The sequence below is a fragment of the Eupeodes corollae genome, chromosome 1, assembly GCF_945859685.1.
Source record: "Eupeodes corollae chromosome 1, idEupCoro1.1, whole genome shotgun sequence".
Classification (NCBI taxonomy): Eukaryota; Metazoa; Arthropoda; class Insecta; order Diptera; family Syrphidae; genus Eupeodes; species Eupeodes corollae.
The window spans coordinates 214,242,715-214,259,722 of NC_079147.1; the positions used below are offsets into that span (position 1 = coordinate 214,242,715).

Sequence of the window (17,008 nt, forward strand, 5' to 3'; positions counted from 1 at the left end):
ATAAAATAGATTATATTTGTGTTTTATAATATATATTAATAATTTGTATTATAATTTAAAAAAAAACTCTAGTCGAGTGTAAAAAATGTTAAGTTTTAAGTTTTTCTTATAGATAATAAAGGATAATTAAATAATATAACAAGAAAAGAATAATTACAATTATTTTTCCAAAAAACAAATATTGTTTTTCTTAAAACATTCTTAATTAACAAAAAAAGTTTATCATTTTTTTAAACTAATAAGAAAAAAACAACAAATGCCATTTTGTTATTCAATTTATAATACAAAAATTATATACACATACAATAATAAAAATATGCTGAAATAATTTATATTCTGTTATTGCGTCTAACTCCATATCTATCACCATCTCTTGTCTCGCTCAATGTATGTAAATTATTATATTAGATTATTAATTTATGTTTAATTAAATAACAAATGAAAACTTAAGTGATGTTAAAATAAGTGTATTTAAACAAAAATAAAAATCAAGGAATTGAATCAAAAATAAATTTATGAAAACAAAACAAACAAATTCAAGGAAGACTTTTCATTTCATTATTCTTTGGTTTTTGTTTTTTTTTTTTTTTAATTTTTGTTCTTAAATTAAGTTTTGGCAGCCCAATTGTTATTTATTCATTTTAATTTGGGCCGCAGTGCGGCCCACAAAGTGGATCAGATGAAAGCGCTAGTGAAGTAAGAAGAGTTCTTCGACCGGGATGGACGCCTAGATTTTCCCAATTGATCCAAGACAAACGAGCAGTAAGATCTGAAATTAAATGTAAGAAATATTTATGAATATTTAAGGTTTAAATAATAAGTATATTATATATGTTTAGAAGATATCGGAAAAATAATTTTATTTTTCTTACTTTTAACTTTCAATATATCTCTGTAACAAGTCTATTGATGCAATTTTTTATATTTCGTAACACCTATGGGTTTGAATTTCATTTCATACAGATTATCAACTGTCAAGGCAAATAGCTTTTTCATTGTTTAAGTTGTAAGTTGGCTCCTTCAGAGATATGATGAGGACATTTTGAATCCTCTACGATCCCGAGCACTTGTTTTTAATCATACAGACTAAACATTGTTGTTTTCTTTTTTACTTGCGTTTTATAACAGCTATATGGCAAGTATTGTTGCATACGAACTCGAGATTTTAATCAAACATGACATGAATATAGACAAGTCAAAAAAAGGGTCCCCTGATTCCGCTCATCTGTCTGTCCCTACAGCCTAAACTATTAGGTCGATTGAGTTCAAACTTAAGAAATTAAGGTTTTAAGCAGATTCGCGTTAGTCTTTTTTTGAGACTAAAAGAAACAGCAGTCCACATTCAAATTTGTTGGTCAAAAATCGAGAATTCGATTTAAAAAAAAAAACTAACCAATAGGTTTTTAGTAAATTTTCTCTTACCTTGGCTAAACTTAAAAAAATATTTTTTAATTGCTCCAGAAAGGTACCTCCCATAGAACCGTTATTTGTTTTTAAGTTTTCTCCAGAATTATCAACCAATTGCAAAACATTTTCTGAACAAATTCTTAGTAATATTTGGTGATCAAACATGTCGAAGAGAATTAAGAAGAGTTTTGGGACTTGGGTACGTGTCATGTAGAAATATTATAAATTGTGTTCAAACGTAGTTTTTTTTTCTAAAAATAATATATTCTGTTCTTGTTGACATTTCTTTAAATGCTTTAAAAATAAAGATGGCAAAATCTAAAAAATGAGAAAGTTTGCCAAACAAATTTTATCAGTTTTACTAGGAAAACAAAGGATAATTTAAAATGGAGATGATGCAATTTAAAGGAGTCTTGATTGTTACTATTATTTCCAGTCTGTTTACTCGTAGATTGGAGCCGATGTTAGAAGATAAATTCTAAAAAATTGAATGTTTTGCGTTAACTTTTGAATTTAAAACTTAAGGAGGGTAATTTCCATTAATGTATTATATTAGCAGTGTAATAAGTAATCTGCTGGTACTTGGCGTGCGAAACTGAAGACAGCTAGCTGGGGACCGAGCTGGCTGGAGACTCATGTTGGTCGAGGCCTAGGTCTGCCCCGGACTGTAGCGCCACCTTAATTAAGTAAGTAAGTATGTAATAAGTAATCTGTACCAATTATCTCTCGAGAAGATCTTTAAAATATTTATAGCTTCCAAAATGTCTGTCATTCTGATAAATTGCTACTTTACTTTTCTTATGCCGGAAAACGATTGGCAATTGTGCACAACATTATATAAATAAATAAACTAATCAGAACGACTGCAATATAAAATAAAGAAAATCTCAATTTGTTTTAAACAATGTCTTATTAAAAAATAAGCTAACAAACTTTTAAATTTATACATATACACTATGCAGTCCCTGGACATATTATTAGACGCACTGCAGCATTTTTATAATTATTAGATTATTCGCAATATTTTGAACGTTCAAGAATGGATGGAGCTTCATGCCACACAGTCCGGTCCATTAAAACTTATTTGAGGGAAGAAAACATCCCTCTGTTGGACGAAACAGCCCTGATTTGAACCCATTGAAAACGTGTGGGAGCTGATGAAGAGGAAAGTAGCGAAAGATGCGGTCACTTATTGAAAGAGTAATTCACTTCTGGAATCACCACGCGCAAATGCAGAAAACAGTCAAATCATGCATATACAGTATGCCGCGCAGAATTGAGGCTCTTATTAAAGCAAAAGGAGGTTCAACAAATTATTGAAAAGAATTACAAAAATAACAACAGCAAAAAACTGAAAATATTAATTTTAGAAAAACCATTAAATCTGTTGCTGTACTTCTAGGAAGTAGTTTATATTCTGCATACAATATAAATTTAAAAGGGTTACAATATTCGAAAACCTGATTAAAACAGCTGGAAATTAAGTTTTTGCATAAAATCTAAATTGCGTCTAATAATATGGCCAGGGACTGTGTGTACATTAAATATATACATATTTTTTTAATGGAAATTAAAAATTTTAAGTTCTAGATAGATTTGCATTTCTACAGAACTCAGCTGGTTTAAAGATCACATTTGAAGGCAATTCTACATTCCAATCATTTCAAGTGGCTTATTGGCTTGAAGCACACCCTAGATGGTGTCCAGTCCCATTTGCTTTGCATTATTATTTGCGACACTTGTAGAAATATTACAACAAAAAAGGTGTAGTTAAGTGCGAACATTTTTCTTTCAGTAAGAAACTAGGAATTTATAATGTTCTTACAAAATTTGTGGAGCTTTTATACTGTGTTTCAATTGGCATTTGGAATGTAATCTTACATGCAAAAGCCAAAAAGGCTAAACGGAAATATAAATGTAAAATATATTAATACACATACAAAGATCAAGGTATTTAATTTTCATTTTAGTTTTAATAAGGGTGATTCTTAACTTATGCAACCAAATTTATAAAACGTACATCCAATAGGGACAAGATTTAAATTTACCTATTAACGTGTTTTAAATCAGATAAAAGGATATTCTGATTGTGCTTATCACGAGTATTAATTTGGTAGAAATAGAAATCATGGAGGAAATAGGCCTAATTCGAGCTTGCTGGGATCTCGGCAAAACCATCCGTCATATAGCCAGCAAAATTAAAAGAAGTTAAAATGTTGTAGTCAACTACCTCCAGGACCTAGAGAGGTATGGAAAAAAAGAAAAAAAACGTCAAGAAGTCCACATAATTTCAAGAAAAGTGGGCTTCAAATTCAAGACTTAATTAGTACAATCAAGGCAGATGCTGAGCAAATGCTATTAGATCGACTGTTGCTCGGGTGATAGAAAAGAAACCATATACGACACCAAAAATGAAGTAAAAACACAATTAAATGCTGAACGCAAGACCCAAAACACCTTTATTTTGCAACAAATCACATCAGGTGAAATTAAGCTTGACATATCGTACTGGACAGACCGGACGTTACAACAAAAGGGGCGGTGTAATAGTAGGGGAAGCAATCACCTATAACGGGATCATGCAGCTAGATTTTTAAAGCTCTAAAATGACTACTTAAAAATAGATTATGAGACGAGATGTTTTCGAGCGGTTTTCTGAATTACTTGGTGAACAACGATGTACTTTCCCAAAAGCCTAGATTCAGGGGCATAAAGTGAACCTATTACCATGACCCTCATATTCTCGTGACCAGAACATCATTGAAATCGGGTGGGGATTGTTTCCAAGAAAAGTCTACGAAGGAGGGCGGCAATACCAAAAAGCCGAAGACATTATTGAAGGCATAAAACAGTCCTGGGCCCAAATTTCGTTCAATTATCTGACAGCACTTTATGAATTCATACAGCACAGGTTACTTGAAGTAATTCAAAAATCAGGAGGCCGCACACATTATTAAAAATTACTCTAATCCATTCAATAATACCAGTTTTTACCCAAACCATAAGATTTGTTCTCATTTTCTTTACTTTAAAGGGTCTTACAGATAAATTAAGATTTTGTCCCTATTCATGTGACGCAAAAAAAAACTTTCAATATATGTACATATAATTTTAATAACTACACTGATTTTTAACAAAATATATTTAAATTAGAGATCAATTTGGTTCCTTCGAATTCAACGGAATCAGCAAATTGAATCAGCTATTCTTTCATATAGCAAAAAAGGAATCATATAGCAAAAAAGCCAACGAAACAAACAAAGTATTCACCTTAGGCACATTTTGACGTAGGGATAATGTGGGATTTATTATTGTTTTCATGTTTTATTTAAAGGTCTTATCTACGGTACTAAATTAATTAGTTACAAAAACAACATGAAATTATTTTATAGTACACACTATTTACAATGTTAGAGTACTATTTGCATAAGCTTTAATTTGAGCTACAAACCAACCCCCAAATATAGACGACATAAGAAAATATTGTTTTTTTTTAAAGAACATTATAACATAATCCTAGGATTAGATGCGTAGACGTAGGTTATTATTCACATAATTTATTTTATTTGCTTAGTAAGATGTTTTGACTTATCTAAGTACATAGATAATTCGGCAATTGATGTCATTATAAAAGCTTGACGAGTTTTAATTAAAATCATAAGTACCTAGTTTCTCGTCGAAAGAGGTTTCTACTGCAAATTTAAACGAAAATGTTCGCACTCAACTACACCTTCATTGTTCTAATGGCTATTATTGCTATTTCAGCAATCTTCCCATCCGCAAGTGCATTGCCAATGAATTTACCATTACCATTTAACCCTTTTGATATTATGAGCGGAGTCACAAATAATTTACCAATTGTTGGAAGCGGCATGGGCGAATTAACAAATAATCTGCCCATGGTAGGATAAACAAATGGCAAGTCATTTGCCAGAAGAAGCAGACTCAACTCACTGATGTTTAAATTTTTTGGAATAATGCATTGCGATCGACCGATCCAGCTGAAGTCTGCACAAAACTCAAATGTACAAATGAAAGCATAATAAAATTGTTTTAAACAAATCGAAATTGTATTGATTGCATATTTATTAATATTTGTAACTTTCGTTTTCAATGGTGCTTAATTAATGTATAAGACTTTTAACATTTTTAAAGGATTAATAACCGAATTATTGTTTTCAGTAATTGTTTTCTTGCATCGGTATCGGTAGAACAGAGTAAAAGGTGTTGAACTGTACATATCGGAACATAATTGATTCATATACTCTTAAAGAAAATAATATTGAAACAAAGGTTAGGCAAATCTTTAGTGAACTTCCTAAAATTTCATGAAAAACGCAGATTTTTAGTTTATCCGGTGATTTTGTATGCACTCAGCGTACATTATGTTAACTACCGATGGCTATAATTGAACTGAAAGTTGGCTTATATTCATCAGTTGTCTCGCGTGGGGACATGCAATACAGTAAAGTACATAAGTATTGTTAATTTTCAACTCCGCAAAAGTTATTGTAATTGGTCTGATCTGTCGAATTGATATTTTTCGACGTCTCAAGGTCTCTAGAATCTAAATAAAAGAGTGTAAGTCTTAACATCACCGCACAGTTAATGTGCAATAAAATTAAAAAAAGACACCAAACAGTTTGCTATGATAGTTTTCATTATTTTAATTCTTCAAATTTAACTTATGTATTTGATCGAAAATATCAGCCCCATTCTGCTAAACGTGTCTGCTTTCAGGGGGTTGGTTTTAAAATAAAAACTTATGGATTCTTTTTAGAATTAATGAAATAGAATATTGATGAAAATTGATATTAAAAAAAAGGTTAAATTTATAACCTAAAGAAAGTTTATTGAAACATTCACTCCAATTCGAAATATGTATTCATTGGAATCGGATACCACGTCGTCTTTTCGACATATAAAATAGGCCACCTCATATCGGTCAGTCGCTTAAATAAAAAAATATTAACTCGGGTTTATGCTTAGCCATTTTAAGACCTATGATGAAAACACCGTTAAAAAACTCTGATAACATAAGTATTGCTTTTTTTTGCTTTAAGAAAAAATAATTTTAAATTTGGAGAATTTTAGTCTAACGTTGGGGGGTACGTTAAGGAAAGCAATTTTCATCTACACGTAAAGCGAATGGAGGTTGACTACATGTCTTGCAAATAACTTGACTTGGGTAATTTTGTTTACACCTTAGAATCCACTCCATCACTGATGCAGGTAAATGGATTTGTTGGTCTTCGTACTACATCCTGAGGCCTATCTTCTCATATTCTTAAGCAAAGTTTATAAATAACTTGATATTTTTGCGCCTGCTCTTAGTCTAATAAAGAATTAGAATTATTTCCTTAAGTGCTTTTAGGTACAAACCATTATTAAGGAATAATATGCGTCAAATACGAGTAGTAGTTGAAAAGATGCGCATGTATGTAACTTGTATGATCTTGTATGATCTTTAAGGTCAAACTTTTGTATTTGAAAGTTATAAGTTGAAAAACGCAAAAAACAACACCAGCGCTGAGATCAAACAAAGAATAACTTTTGCTATGATAGTTTTCACTAACTAACCGTTTCTTTGGGCTAAGAAAGCAATTAAGCAGCAAAGCCCTCTCTCGAGGGATCAACTTGTCGCTATATGTATAAGACCCTCATCATCCCCGTCCTGCTACATGGTGCAGAATTATGGACTATGACAAAAGCAGATGAAAGCACCTTGGGTCATTTCGGGAGAAAAGTTTTTCGTGTGATCTACTCGATGTAGTTAAAGTTTTGAAAAATTGACTAATCTGTCATTTTTAAATCTAAGAACCTCTGTTGTCTTATACTACTTGAATCTCATGATTTAAAGCTTCGGGTCTATATAAGTCTATTTCAACAATTTTGGGCAATATGTGGGTTAAAAGGCACTTAAACAATCTGATTTTCTTCTAAAGGTTGTATACAATGTCAAAAACGTTATTTATCGTTCCATACAATTATTCTATAGGTGAATCATTTACTGTTTATAAAAAGTTTGGGGTGGCAAATATTTTCTTTCTTTTTGCTGATTTTGTGTACATAACTTTGTTTGAAAGCGTCATGTTTAATATTAAATTTATTGAAAACGGTATCACTATTAGTTGGTGAGATATTTGTGGTCAACCAAATTCTGCTTATTATATGTTTCTATCTAAAAATATTGCTGCTGTAGACCGTAGTGTTGACTAAAACCCAGGTTTGTCGATTCCTCTGCGATCTTTGGAATTAGGCATTCCACAAACGACAGAACAGCGTATTTTACGTACAACTTTAAACCGTCCGTGATATTTCTCGAGAAGGTCACAATTTGATATTGAGATTTTGAGATTCCACACTCGATTCAAAACCTTAAAGATGACCAATTCGATGTCATGGACAATCAAACCAATTAAAAATGAATTGACAACAGAAGGATAACATTATTATTTCATTTTCAAAACTTCAAAATGTTTAATGACGATTTTTAGTGATCGCTAGGAAGTGCGTAAGCTGTAGTTATTTTGCCTTAAATTTTTCTCGATATATCATTTAAAATCTCGGAATCATTAGTTTTGTTTACAAATTTAACTACATACATTATGTTAAGTTTGAGAATATAGGATATCCTGGATATGTGTTATCTATAGACACCTACTCACAAAATAGAGATAAACACTTCGATTTCGATGTCCAATATATAATTTTAATAATTACACGGATTTTTAACAAAATATATTAAAATTGAAGATCAATTGTCTGGTTCCTTCAAATTCAACTGAATATTGAATCAGATACCCACATTTTTCAGAAATTCTTGGATTCCTTTTTTGACATCCCATCTGTTGTTTCACACGTAAAACCCTGACAAAAGGTATCCGGATACTCTTGCTGTCTGATCTTGAACGAAGCCAACGAAACAAACAAAGTATTCACCTTAGGCACATTTTGACGTAAGGATAATGTGGGATTTATTATTGTTTTCGGTCGTGTTTTATTTAAAGGTCTTATCTACGGTACTAAACTAATTAGTTACCAAACAACATGAAATTATTTTACAGTACAAAATAAATATTTACAATGCTAAAGTACTATTTGCATTAGCTTTAATTTGAGTAACAAATCAACCCGCAAACATAGACGACATTAATATGTAAGAAAATATTGTTTTTATATAAAGAAAATTATAACATAATCCTAAGATGAGATGAAGAGACGTAGGTTATTATTCACATAATTTATTTTATTTGCTTAGTAGGATGTTTTGACTTCTAGAAGTAGATAATTTGGCAACTGTGTCAGTATAAAAGCTTAACGAGTTTTAATTAAAATCATAAGTACCTAGTTTCTCGTCGAAAGAGGTTTCTACTGCAAATTTAAACAAAAATGTTCGCACTCAACTACACCTTCTTTGTTTTAATGGCTATTATTGCTATTTCCGCAATCTTTCCATCCGCAAGTGCATTGCCAATGGATTTACCATTTAACCCTTTTGATGTTATGAGCGGAGTCACAAACAATTTACCAATTGTTGGAAGCGGTATGAAAGGATTAACAAATAATCTGCCAATGGTAGGATAAACAAATGGAAAGTCATTTGCCAGAAGAAGCAGACTCAACTCACTGATGTTTAAATTTTTTTTTGAATAATGCATTGCGATCGACCGATCCAGCTGAAGTCTGCACAAAACTCAAATGTACAAATGAAAGCATAATAAAATTGTTTTAAACAAATCGAAATTGTATTGATTGCATATTTGTTAATATTTGTCACTTTCGTTTTCAATGGTGCTTAATTAATGTATAAGACTTTTAACATATTTAAAGGATTAATAACCGAATTATTGTTTTCAGCAATTGTTTTCTGGCATTGGTGTCGGTAGAACAGAGTAAAAGGTGTAAAAGTGTGCATATCGGAAAATAATATATTCATATGGTCTTAAAGCAAGTAATATTGAAACAAAGGTTAGGCAAATCTTTCGAGAACTTCCTAACATCTCGTGAAAGACGCAGATTTTTAGTTTTAAACATGTTGATTGTGTTTTGCTATTTTAATAATATTTTTAAAGAAAATAATGAAAAAGCCTCACCACTGGTATTCCAATTTGCTCGATCAGCCTTAATCTCTCCTCTTAAGCATTTTTCCACATATGTTAAAGGATCATAATCTGTTTGTAAAACTTCCCTCAGCAAAGAAATATAAGCAATAGCAAGTCGTAAAGTATCAATTTTACTTAAACGTTTTTCATATGGAAATGTTGGCACATGGACTCTAAGTTCGTCAAAAGCTGAATTTATACTACTGTGAAGTTGAAAAAAACACACATAAAGAATAAAAAATAACTATATTAGAACTTTAGTTTTACTTATTATAGGCATATATGTTATGATTTTCAAATAAAACGTATTTCGAGAAATAAAATTCAAATAAAAATTTCAAAATACCCAGTTGGAGCAGACCTCTGGATGCGTTTCCTTTCGCGAATGCTAGCTTGTTGTCTCTGGATTTTATAAGGTGCTGAATTGTAATTTGATATATTAGCTGGATGATTTATATTTGATGGCGTTGGTGAGTCGAGGCATTCTAAGGGTTTTATAATAATATAAATTATAGTTAAAAGAGTCTTGAAAAACTAATTTTAATGTGTTATTTACCTGTGTGATGCAAATATTGGTGTTGAATTTGTCGAATGTTTGAATTAATACGAATATTATTACTAGTATTGCTTGGATGATGCTGGCTTGCATAAACACAAGAGGGTAAATCGTTGATAAGGTCATCATCAAAGTTATGGAAGGAAAGTTGACTGAAATACAATAAAAGTAAAGAGTTTTAAAAGTTGTATGAAAATGAAATGTTAATTGTTAGTGCTGTGAAATGACAACACGCTAAAATCAGGGGTGGAATCGGTAGGGTGACTGTTGATAAATGACAGTAAAAAGGATCGCATTTCTACGTAAGGTGATAGTCAAATTAATGCCTAAAAAGCTGTTTAAAAAAATGTGATAGTCAATTTCAAACAAATATGTTTATTCCAGGCGCTTACACAAACGACTGGAAAGTTTTCTGAGTCCACTTTGTATCTTTAAAAAAACACATTTCTGTGACCGACAAAGCTAACGACATTAAAAAAAAAACAAGAAAAATAAAAAATGCATTCAAAATCCGCCAATTTGACACTTTTATTTATGTAGATATTTTATAAAAATAAATTTTAAATTTCACCAAGGTAACAACGAATTTTGACAATTTGAATCTGAAATTGTTCAATCGAATTGAATTGAGTTGAATCATTTTACACAGACGGAATGATTATCAAAAAATGATGAAACACGATAAAAAAATGTAGATAAAAGTTTTGGTGAAAGCATTATCTCGCGTCGTGGGCTAGGGCGTGGCCATCAAGATCGCGAGATCTAATTGCGATGGACTATTATTGTGAGGTAATGTGAAATAGCTTGTGTACGCAGGCTTTTGAAGAGAACATATTGCGCGTTTTAAATCGTACATACTTCCCCAACTATTGCAAAAATTGGTTGAAAACTGGGCATCGCGGCTGGAATTTATTCGAGATATTGAAGTTGACGCAGTTTTTAATGATCTCCGCTGTTAATTTAAGTTAATTCACAATAAAAAACATTTTAAATATATGTATGTAACTTTACACAGAATTTCTATCAATAAAAAGTTCTTAAACTACAAGTTTAAATTCCGCAAAATAGTTGTTCACAAAACTAAAAATAGGGATAAAAGATTCAAAATTTGTTCACACTTTGTATGTTCTTTTTCTAACTATTGTAAATAATCATCCTTCCTAAATATTAAGATTGTTATGATTTGTAGCAATATGACTTCATTGTATCGTTCCTAATCTCATTGTTGGAGTGGCAAATAGTTATGTTTTGTAAAACTCTACTCCTTTGCTCGTTAGCTGAGTTAAAAGTGTTGAACTTTCAAAGTGAATGATTTGTTAGAAAACCACTAATTATTTGGTTTTGGCTTGGGAAAAAACAATGAATTTAAGAATCATTCAACATCTTAATCGGACCTATAATAACATTATAAAATGAACTAATGTTTCTCAATGATTCCTGTCATTGACATTTAACCTAGAAAATATTTTATTATTTGTATAATCAATTTTTATTCAAATTGTCAAGCAAGTTAAAATCAGCTTGAATTTCTATTTCATTTCTATTACGTTGTTTATGTTATAAAAATAATTGTTTTCAATTTTGAAATTGGTTGATTCCAACAAGTTCCAAAAATTCGGAACAATGACACTTAAAAATTTTGTTTTGACATAAACCATTGATCAAAAAGAGCGGACCACAGATCTTTTTTTAATTCACTTAACATTTTCACTGATCGCCCGGTAGCCGACACTTAAGATGAGCGGCAGGCAATGGTCGCATTCACAAAGCTAGAGGCTACGTAGTCAAGGGATTCTGATTGGCTAAATCTAAATACAAAAGTAGTTGAAATTTCCCCTCCGACGTAGTGTAAAAAATTCGGCTACAAATTAGCGAAAAATGATTTTGAATCAGCTGCTCGGTAAAGACACACGAATTCAAAATGAAATACATCGTTCAGTATTTAAATACAAATATAAATCATTCAAATTGTGTCTTTAATTTGATTTTATTGAATTTAAAAACAGAAAAGACAAGTTAAAGTTATCAAATCAAAAAAGTTTCTTATTTGATATATTTGTATTTGTCATTAATATGACAGTTCCGGATTGACTAGCTTTGTAGTGCAATTTTGCATTCACAAAGCTAGTTGAATTTTGACTACGTAGCCACTAGCTTTGTGAATGCGCCCAATTTCATGCTTGTGTGAGGTGACGTACATACATTAGTATGTAAGCAGCTGAAAACTCGCGTTAAATTGTTATCAAACTATTTACGCTGATTGCAAATATTGCCCGTGTACGACAGAGCTAGATGCCTCTCAGACCAAATGAGACCGGTGTGTTTGGGGTAATTTGATGGAATCCAATTGATTTAGATGGTCGTAATCCTTATTTTATTATATTAAATTTCATCTATTTTATTCTTTATCAAAAATAAATTTCCGGGGTTTGTTTATAAATAATTAATTTAATTCGTAAAAATATACGCCTCAAAATAAAATATTAATATATCTAACCTAATTGGTGGTGAAGATGAAGAGTCTGGTAATTGATTTCGCGACATTTTACTTATTTTGTTTAATTTCAAAACACAGCCACTTAATTTATTTATTTAGATTTAAGTTTTTATTCACAGAAACCAACATTTATTTTATCCTCCTTCAATTTTTATCCGACCGCACTTCACAGTTATAAAATCCAATTTGAATTGACCTAAAAGGATTCTATTGAGTTTTATAGAGCAGCAAGGATAAGACTTAATCTAATAAGACTCCGCCTCCAATTGGATTATTGCAATCTGATGAACTTCGAGTCGTAGAGTAATTTCATCCCTTCTAACAATTTTTGCCATCTTTGTTCATGGAATAAACAAGAAATTCATTTTTTGTTCATTTTAAATGAACTAATTTCAGGGGTGAAATGAATTACCATCATTTTTCGAATGAATTTTCGTTTCTAGGGGTGGAGTTTTATCTTACGATGTTAAAACTGGAATTTACTTCCTCATAGCAACCCCGGGACGCCATTTTTATTTTGCGTATAATTTAAGGTTATGGTTATGATATCCCCCGATTTTGTGTTAAGTCTTTAATATTTAAATTTAAGGTAAATATTACTTGAAGGATATTTTCGGAGAATTAAATTAATATCTATTTAATACTCAGATTTCGTAAATTTAAGACTTAAATATTAAAAATGTGTTTGAAAACCAGCTGCGCTCCACGGCGTTACATGTATGCTTTATTTTAGAACACATTTGGCTAGCTTAAAAAAGATTATAGTGAGCTAACTTTAAAAGATAGACTTATGCTGAGTCAGAATTTTTTTAGAACTTTTAAAGGAAAACAATTCCGTCAATCATTATTTCAGCAAAAACTTAAAACGTTTCTCTATCAAAAGGGAAAAAATCCTCGATTTTAAAACACGAAAAGCGGTAGTATTTTTGTTCACTGAAATTTGGCTATTAAAAGTTGAATAAACGACTTGGAAGAACGACTAAGGCGAGCTTTGTCGATATTAGGGTACGCACAATTGGGAAATCAAGTTGTATTAAATGACTTATATTTTTACAGAAAGTAAGAAAAAACAAAGTGGCCGCTTCTAGCTGCCAAAATCAACCTGTCCATATTAAAAACCGCTTTATTTTAAAAGCTCGGTCTGCAAAAGCAGCGAAACTCTAGAAAATATTTAACTGAACACAAATTTCATAACTCTTTATTTATCAAATAGACTATTTTTTTTAAGCGAGGGCACATTAATTTCATATTTCAAGAAGAATGATGTCATTTGTTAATAAAAAGGTTGTGCATTTGACTTTTAAGAAAAATATATTATATAAAAAACTATGGATTCTTGGGTTACCTACACACATATAATATATTTATTAAAGTACACCTGTCAATACTTTAGCCAAGAACTAAAAAACATTGCAAAAGTAGTTCCTTGTTAATCTACCCTTTCTTTAAAATCCTTTGAAAATTACCCGCATTTTGAAATCTTTCACCTGTTTTCGATAATCCTTTATCTTACTTTAAAGAAGGGTGATTTATTTTGTGTGGCATGATTTTGGGGTAAATAACGTCCACCGATACATTCGCACCACTATAATCATTGTATATCTTTGATGTGTCTGCATTTGACAGCATTGATGCTTATATCATTTGCATTGTACAAAGAATTGTATTATGATAAATGTGCCCTAAAATATATTGATTTGTTTTTTTGTTTTAATGCTCAGTGTTTTGTATACTTTTAATAAACCAAAGCCAAAGTTTTGACAAAAACAAAATCGGAAAAAACATTCGCGTTGTACGGCTAAGGAATAAATATCTGTACTTTATAGTACGACCGAAGGCAAACTGATAAAAATCTATAGAAGTGCAAGTATTACGATTAAACTGTTTCAGGGGAGGAATGTAGCTGGCTCTTTCACTGGCAAATTACGTTAAAATAACGGTAAAAAGGGTTGAGGCAAGAAGCTTTACAATGATGTTTGAGGGAATAAAAGATGTTATTGTCACCAATCATTTTGAAAGTTCTTCTTTAAATCCTGCCAAAGCAAAGAGGCTTAGGTAAATTAATCGAGCACCAGTTAAAATTTTGGAAATTTAAGGGTTTTGTAGCAAAATCAGAAGAGGAGAAAAATGTCTTCCATTTCTTGCAACAACTTCTTGACATGCATGGTTTTGGTTGAAGCTAAATTACAAAATTTTAATCCAAAATGCCGAAGTGCAATGACGCTCCAAAATGTTCAAACTAGTGTCGTTGTTAAAAATATTTATTTTTTCGTTTCAAAAAATATTATTAGGAATTAAATTATTATTTTTCCAACAAATTAAATTGTAAAAAATCTTAATTTACTTTGTTTTCGGTCTTATTTTGAATGAGGAAACTATGTATTTGTAGTTGTTAAAGTTTTTTGTGGCACTTTCTGTTGGTTTCTTAAAAAAGTTTTTAATTTTTCATGCAGTTTCAGTTTTTTGTTAGCGCAAAAGCAAAAATATTTGTTGTTATTTTTTTAGTGTACAAAAACTAAAAGTTATTTAATATTTGATGTTGCAATAGGTTACTATTAGTATTTTTCCCAAAATAACAGTGACTTCTTTTGGTTTCAGGATGAAAAAAGTGGTTCTAAAACGTGCCGTTTTCTTTATTTTTTTTACAGATATGAGCCTTTTGTACTAGAGAAAAATAGAATATTGACGCATGTAATATTTAAATCGGAGTCGCTAATTAAAGGGTAAGTTCTCAAGTAGTACTAGTATTTGTGTATTGTTATGAACTCGTATAAAACTAATAGGAAAAGTAACTCGTAACTGATCTATTAAGTTATTTGAAATTTAAAATCGTGTACTTCAGATGTAATATTTAACACACTCCTTGAACAAAGTTTTAGTGAGAATCAATTTGGTTTTCAGTCAGATAGATAACTAGATAAATCTACCTTGGGCGTGTTCAACAATATAGCAAAGGCATTTTACATGGCCGACTATGAATTACCTGCTACTAAAAAGGTTATGTAATGCAGATATCAGAGGATATCTAGAAGAAAGAATGCAAAGTTTCCCTAAATGATAATAAAAGGTGAACTTTTCCCATCATTGAGATGATCTTCAAAAGTTGTCTAGATCTGGCCTATATACCTAAGCGATGGATAGAAGTAAAGGTTGTTTCCATTTCCAAGGCGGGCAAATGCTCGCATGTCAACCCATGCATGCTTGCTTCAAAGGGAAATCGGTAGAAACAGCCTTGCACACTCTGGTAAGAACTATCGAATACTCCCTAGAGCAAAAGGAATATACTATGATGGCCTTCCTGGATATTGAGGGCGCTTTCAACAACGTTGACACATCCACTATCATTTCTGCTATGACGACCCTAAACGTCGAATACTTACTCTGTGAGTTGATTAATCTAATGCTACAAAGCAGGATCATCAACTCTTACATGGGGCATTTCTGTACGAAAAGGTCTGTCGATAGAGGCACTCCGCAAGGTGGTGTTCTGTCCCCTCTCCCGTGGAACATATTGGTTAACGAACTACTGATATCCCTTAAGAGGGAAGGCTACAGAGTGGTTGCGTATGCCGATGTTGCTATCGCCGTCACATGAGAAAATCTCAATTCACTGAATGACCTCCTCCAAAACGCACTCAATATGCTCACTCGATGAGCTGATCACTGCGGACTTAGTATTAATCCTCAAAAAACAGACCTCGTCGTTTTAACACGGAAATACAAGATCCCAGTAATAGTCCCTCCTTCAATAAAAATGTACCACTAATTTCTACCAGTGAAGCCAAATAACTTGGTCTGATATTGGACAAAAAATTAAGTTAGAAACCTAATATTCAGAGACACTGTCTTATAGGCAGACACGCAATACGACTTGGTGTAGCCTCAAATGACTTCTGCAGGAGCTGTATGGATGAGGAAACAATCTCTCACCTCCTCTGCACTTGCTCTGCTCTTTCACTAAGACGCAAACTTCATATGGGAGAATATTCTTTTGATAATCCCAGTGCACTAGCTAAAAAGGATATCAAATATCTTCTTCGATTTATAAAAAGCTCAAAATGGTGGATTAGTAAGAAGTAATTCTCTAGATTTATGTGGTATCACAATGGGCCTTTTTCATTTTTAAAGTATAAGAAGAATTTTATACGCAAAATGGAAATTCCTATAGTAGACAACATGCATCTTCTAAATGAACCTCTCCCCTTGTTTAGGACGTAGGGCAATTTTATAAAAATTGTCTTAAAATTTAAAACAAAATATTTAAAAACAACAGCAATACTTGGAGTTATAAATGATAGCTTTTTAAGAATTCTACAATTTATAATTAATTTAAGATAAAGTCGTTTCAATCAATAGGTTTCGAAATAATTGGCTCAAAGTCAAAATATATACATTGTTTTTCTCATGGTTATAAATACCAAGAAGAAAGTAATTGATCTAGAT

General features: G+C 31.4%; 2 protein-coding genes across 5 annotated transcripts in view; one reads left to right on the forward strand and one right to left on the reverse strand.

Moving 5' to 3' along the window:
* LOC129954178 (growth hormone-regulated TBC protein 1-A) overlaps window positions 1-15,288 on the forward strand; it is a 58,992-nt gene extending 43,704 nt beyond the window's left edge. The window contains exon 7 of the transcript XR_008782656.1: window positions 15,214-15,288. The gene's annotated coding sequence lies outside the window, so the exon portion shown is untranslated. The remainder of the gene's footprint in view (window positions 1-15,213) is intronic.
* On the reverse strand, window positions 13-12,702 carry LOC129954179 (achaete-scute homolog 1a). 4 transcript variants are annotated; one of them, XM_056067915.1, is made up of 5 exons: window positions 12,566-12,702; window positions 10,069-10,220; window positions 9,874-9,997; window positions 9,507-9,715; window positions 13-769 (listed from the first exon to the last, which is right to left on the reverse strand). In XM_056067915.1, exons 1-5 carry the CDS (start codon window positions 12,610-12,612, stop codon window positions 642-644), a joined length of 660 nt encoding a protein of 219 aa, XP_055923890.1. In that variant the 5' UTR covers window positions 12,613-12,702; the 3' UTR covers window positions 13-641. The 4 variants fall into 4 exon arrangements, with proteins under 4 accessions (XP_055923890.1, XP_055923888.1, XP_055923889.1 ...); XM_056067913.1 differs by having other exon boundaries at window positions 19-769; window positions 9,859-9,997; XM_056067914.1 differs by having other exon boundaries at window positions 25-769; window positions 9,504-9,715.
* Window positions 15,289-17,008: the final 1,720 nt, after the last annotated feature.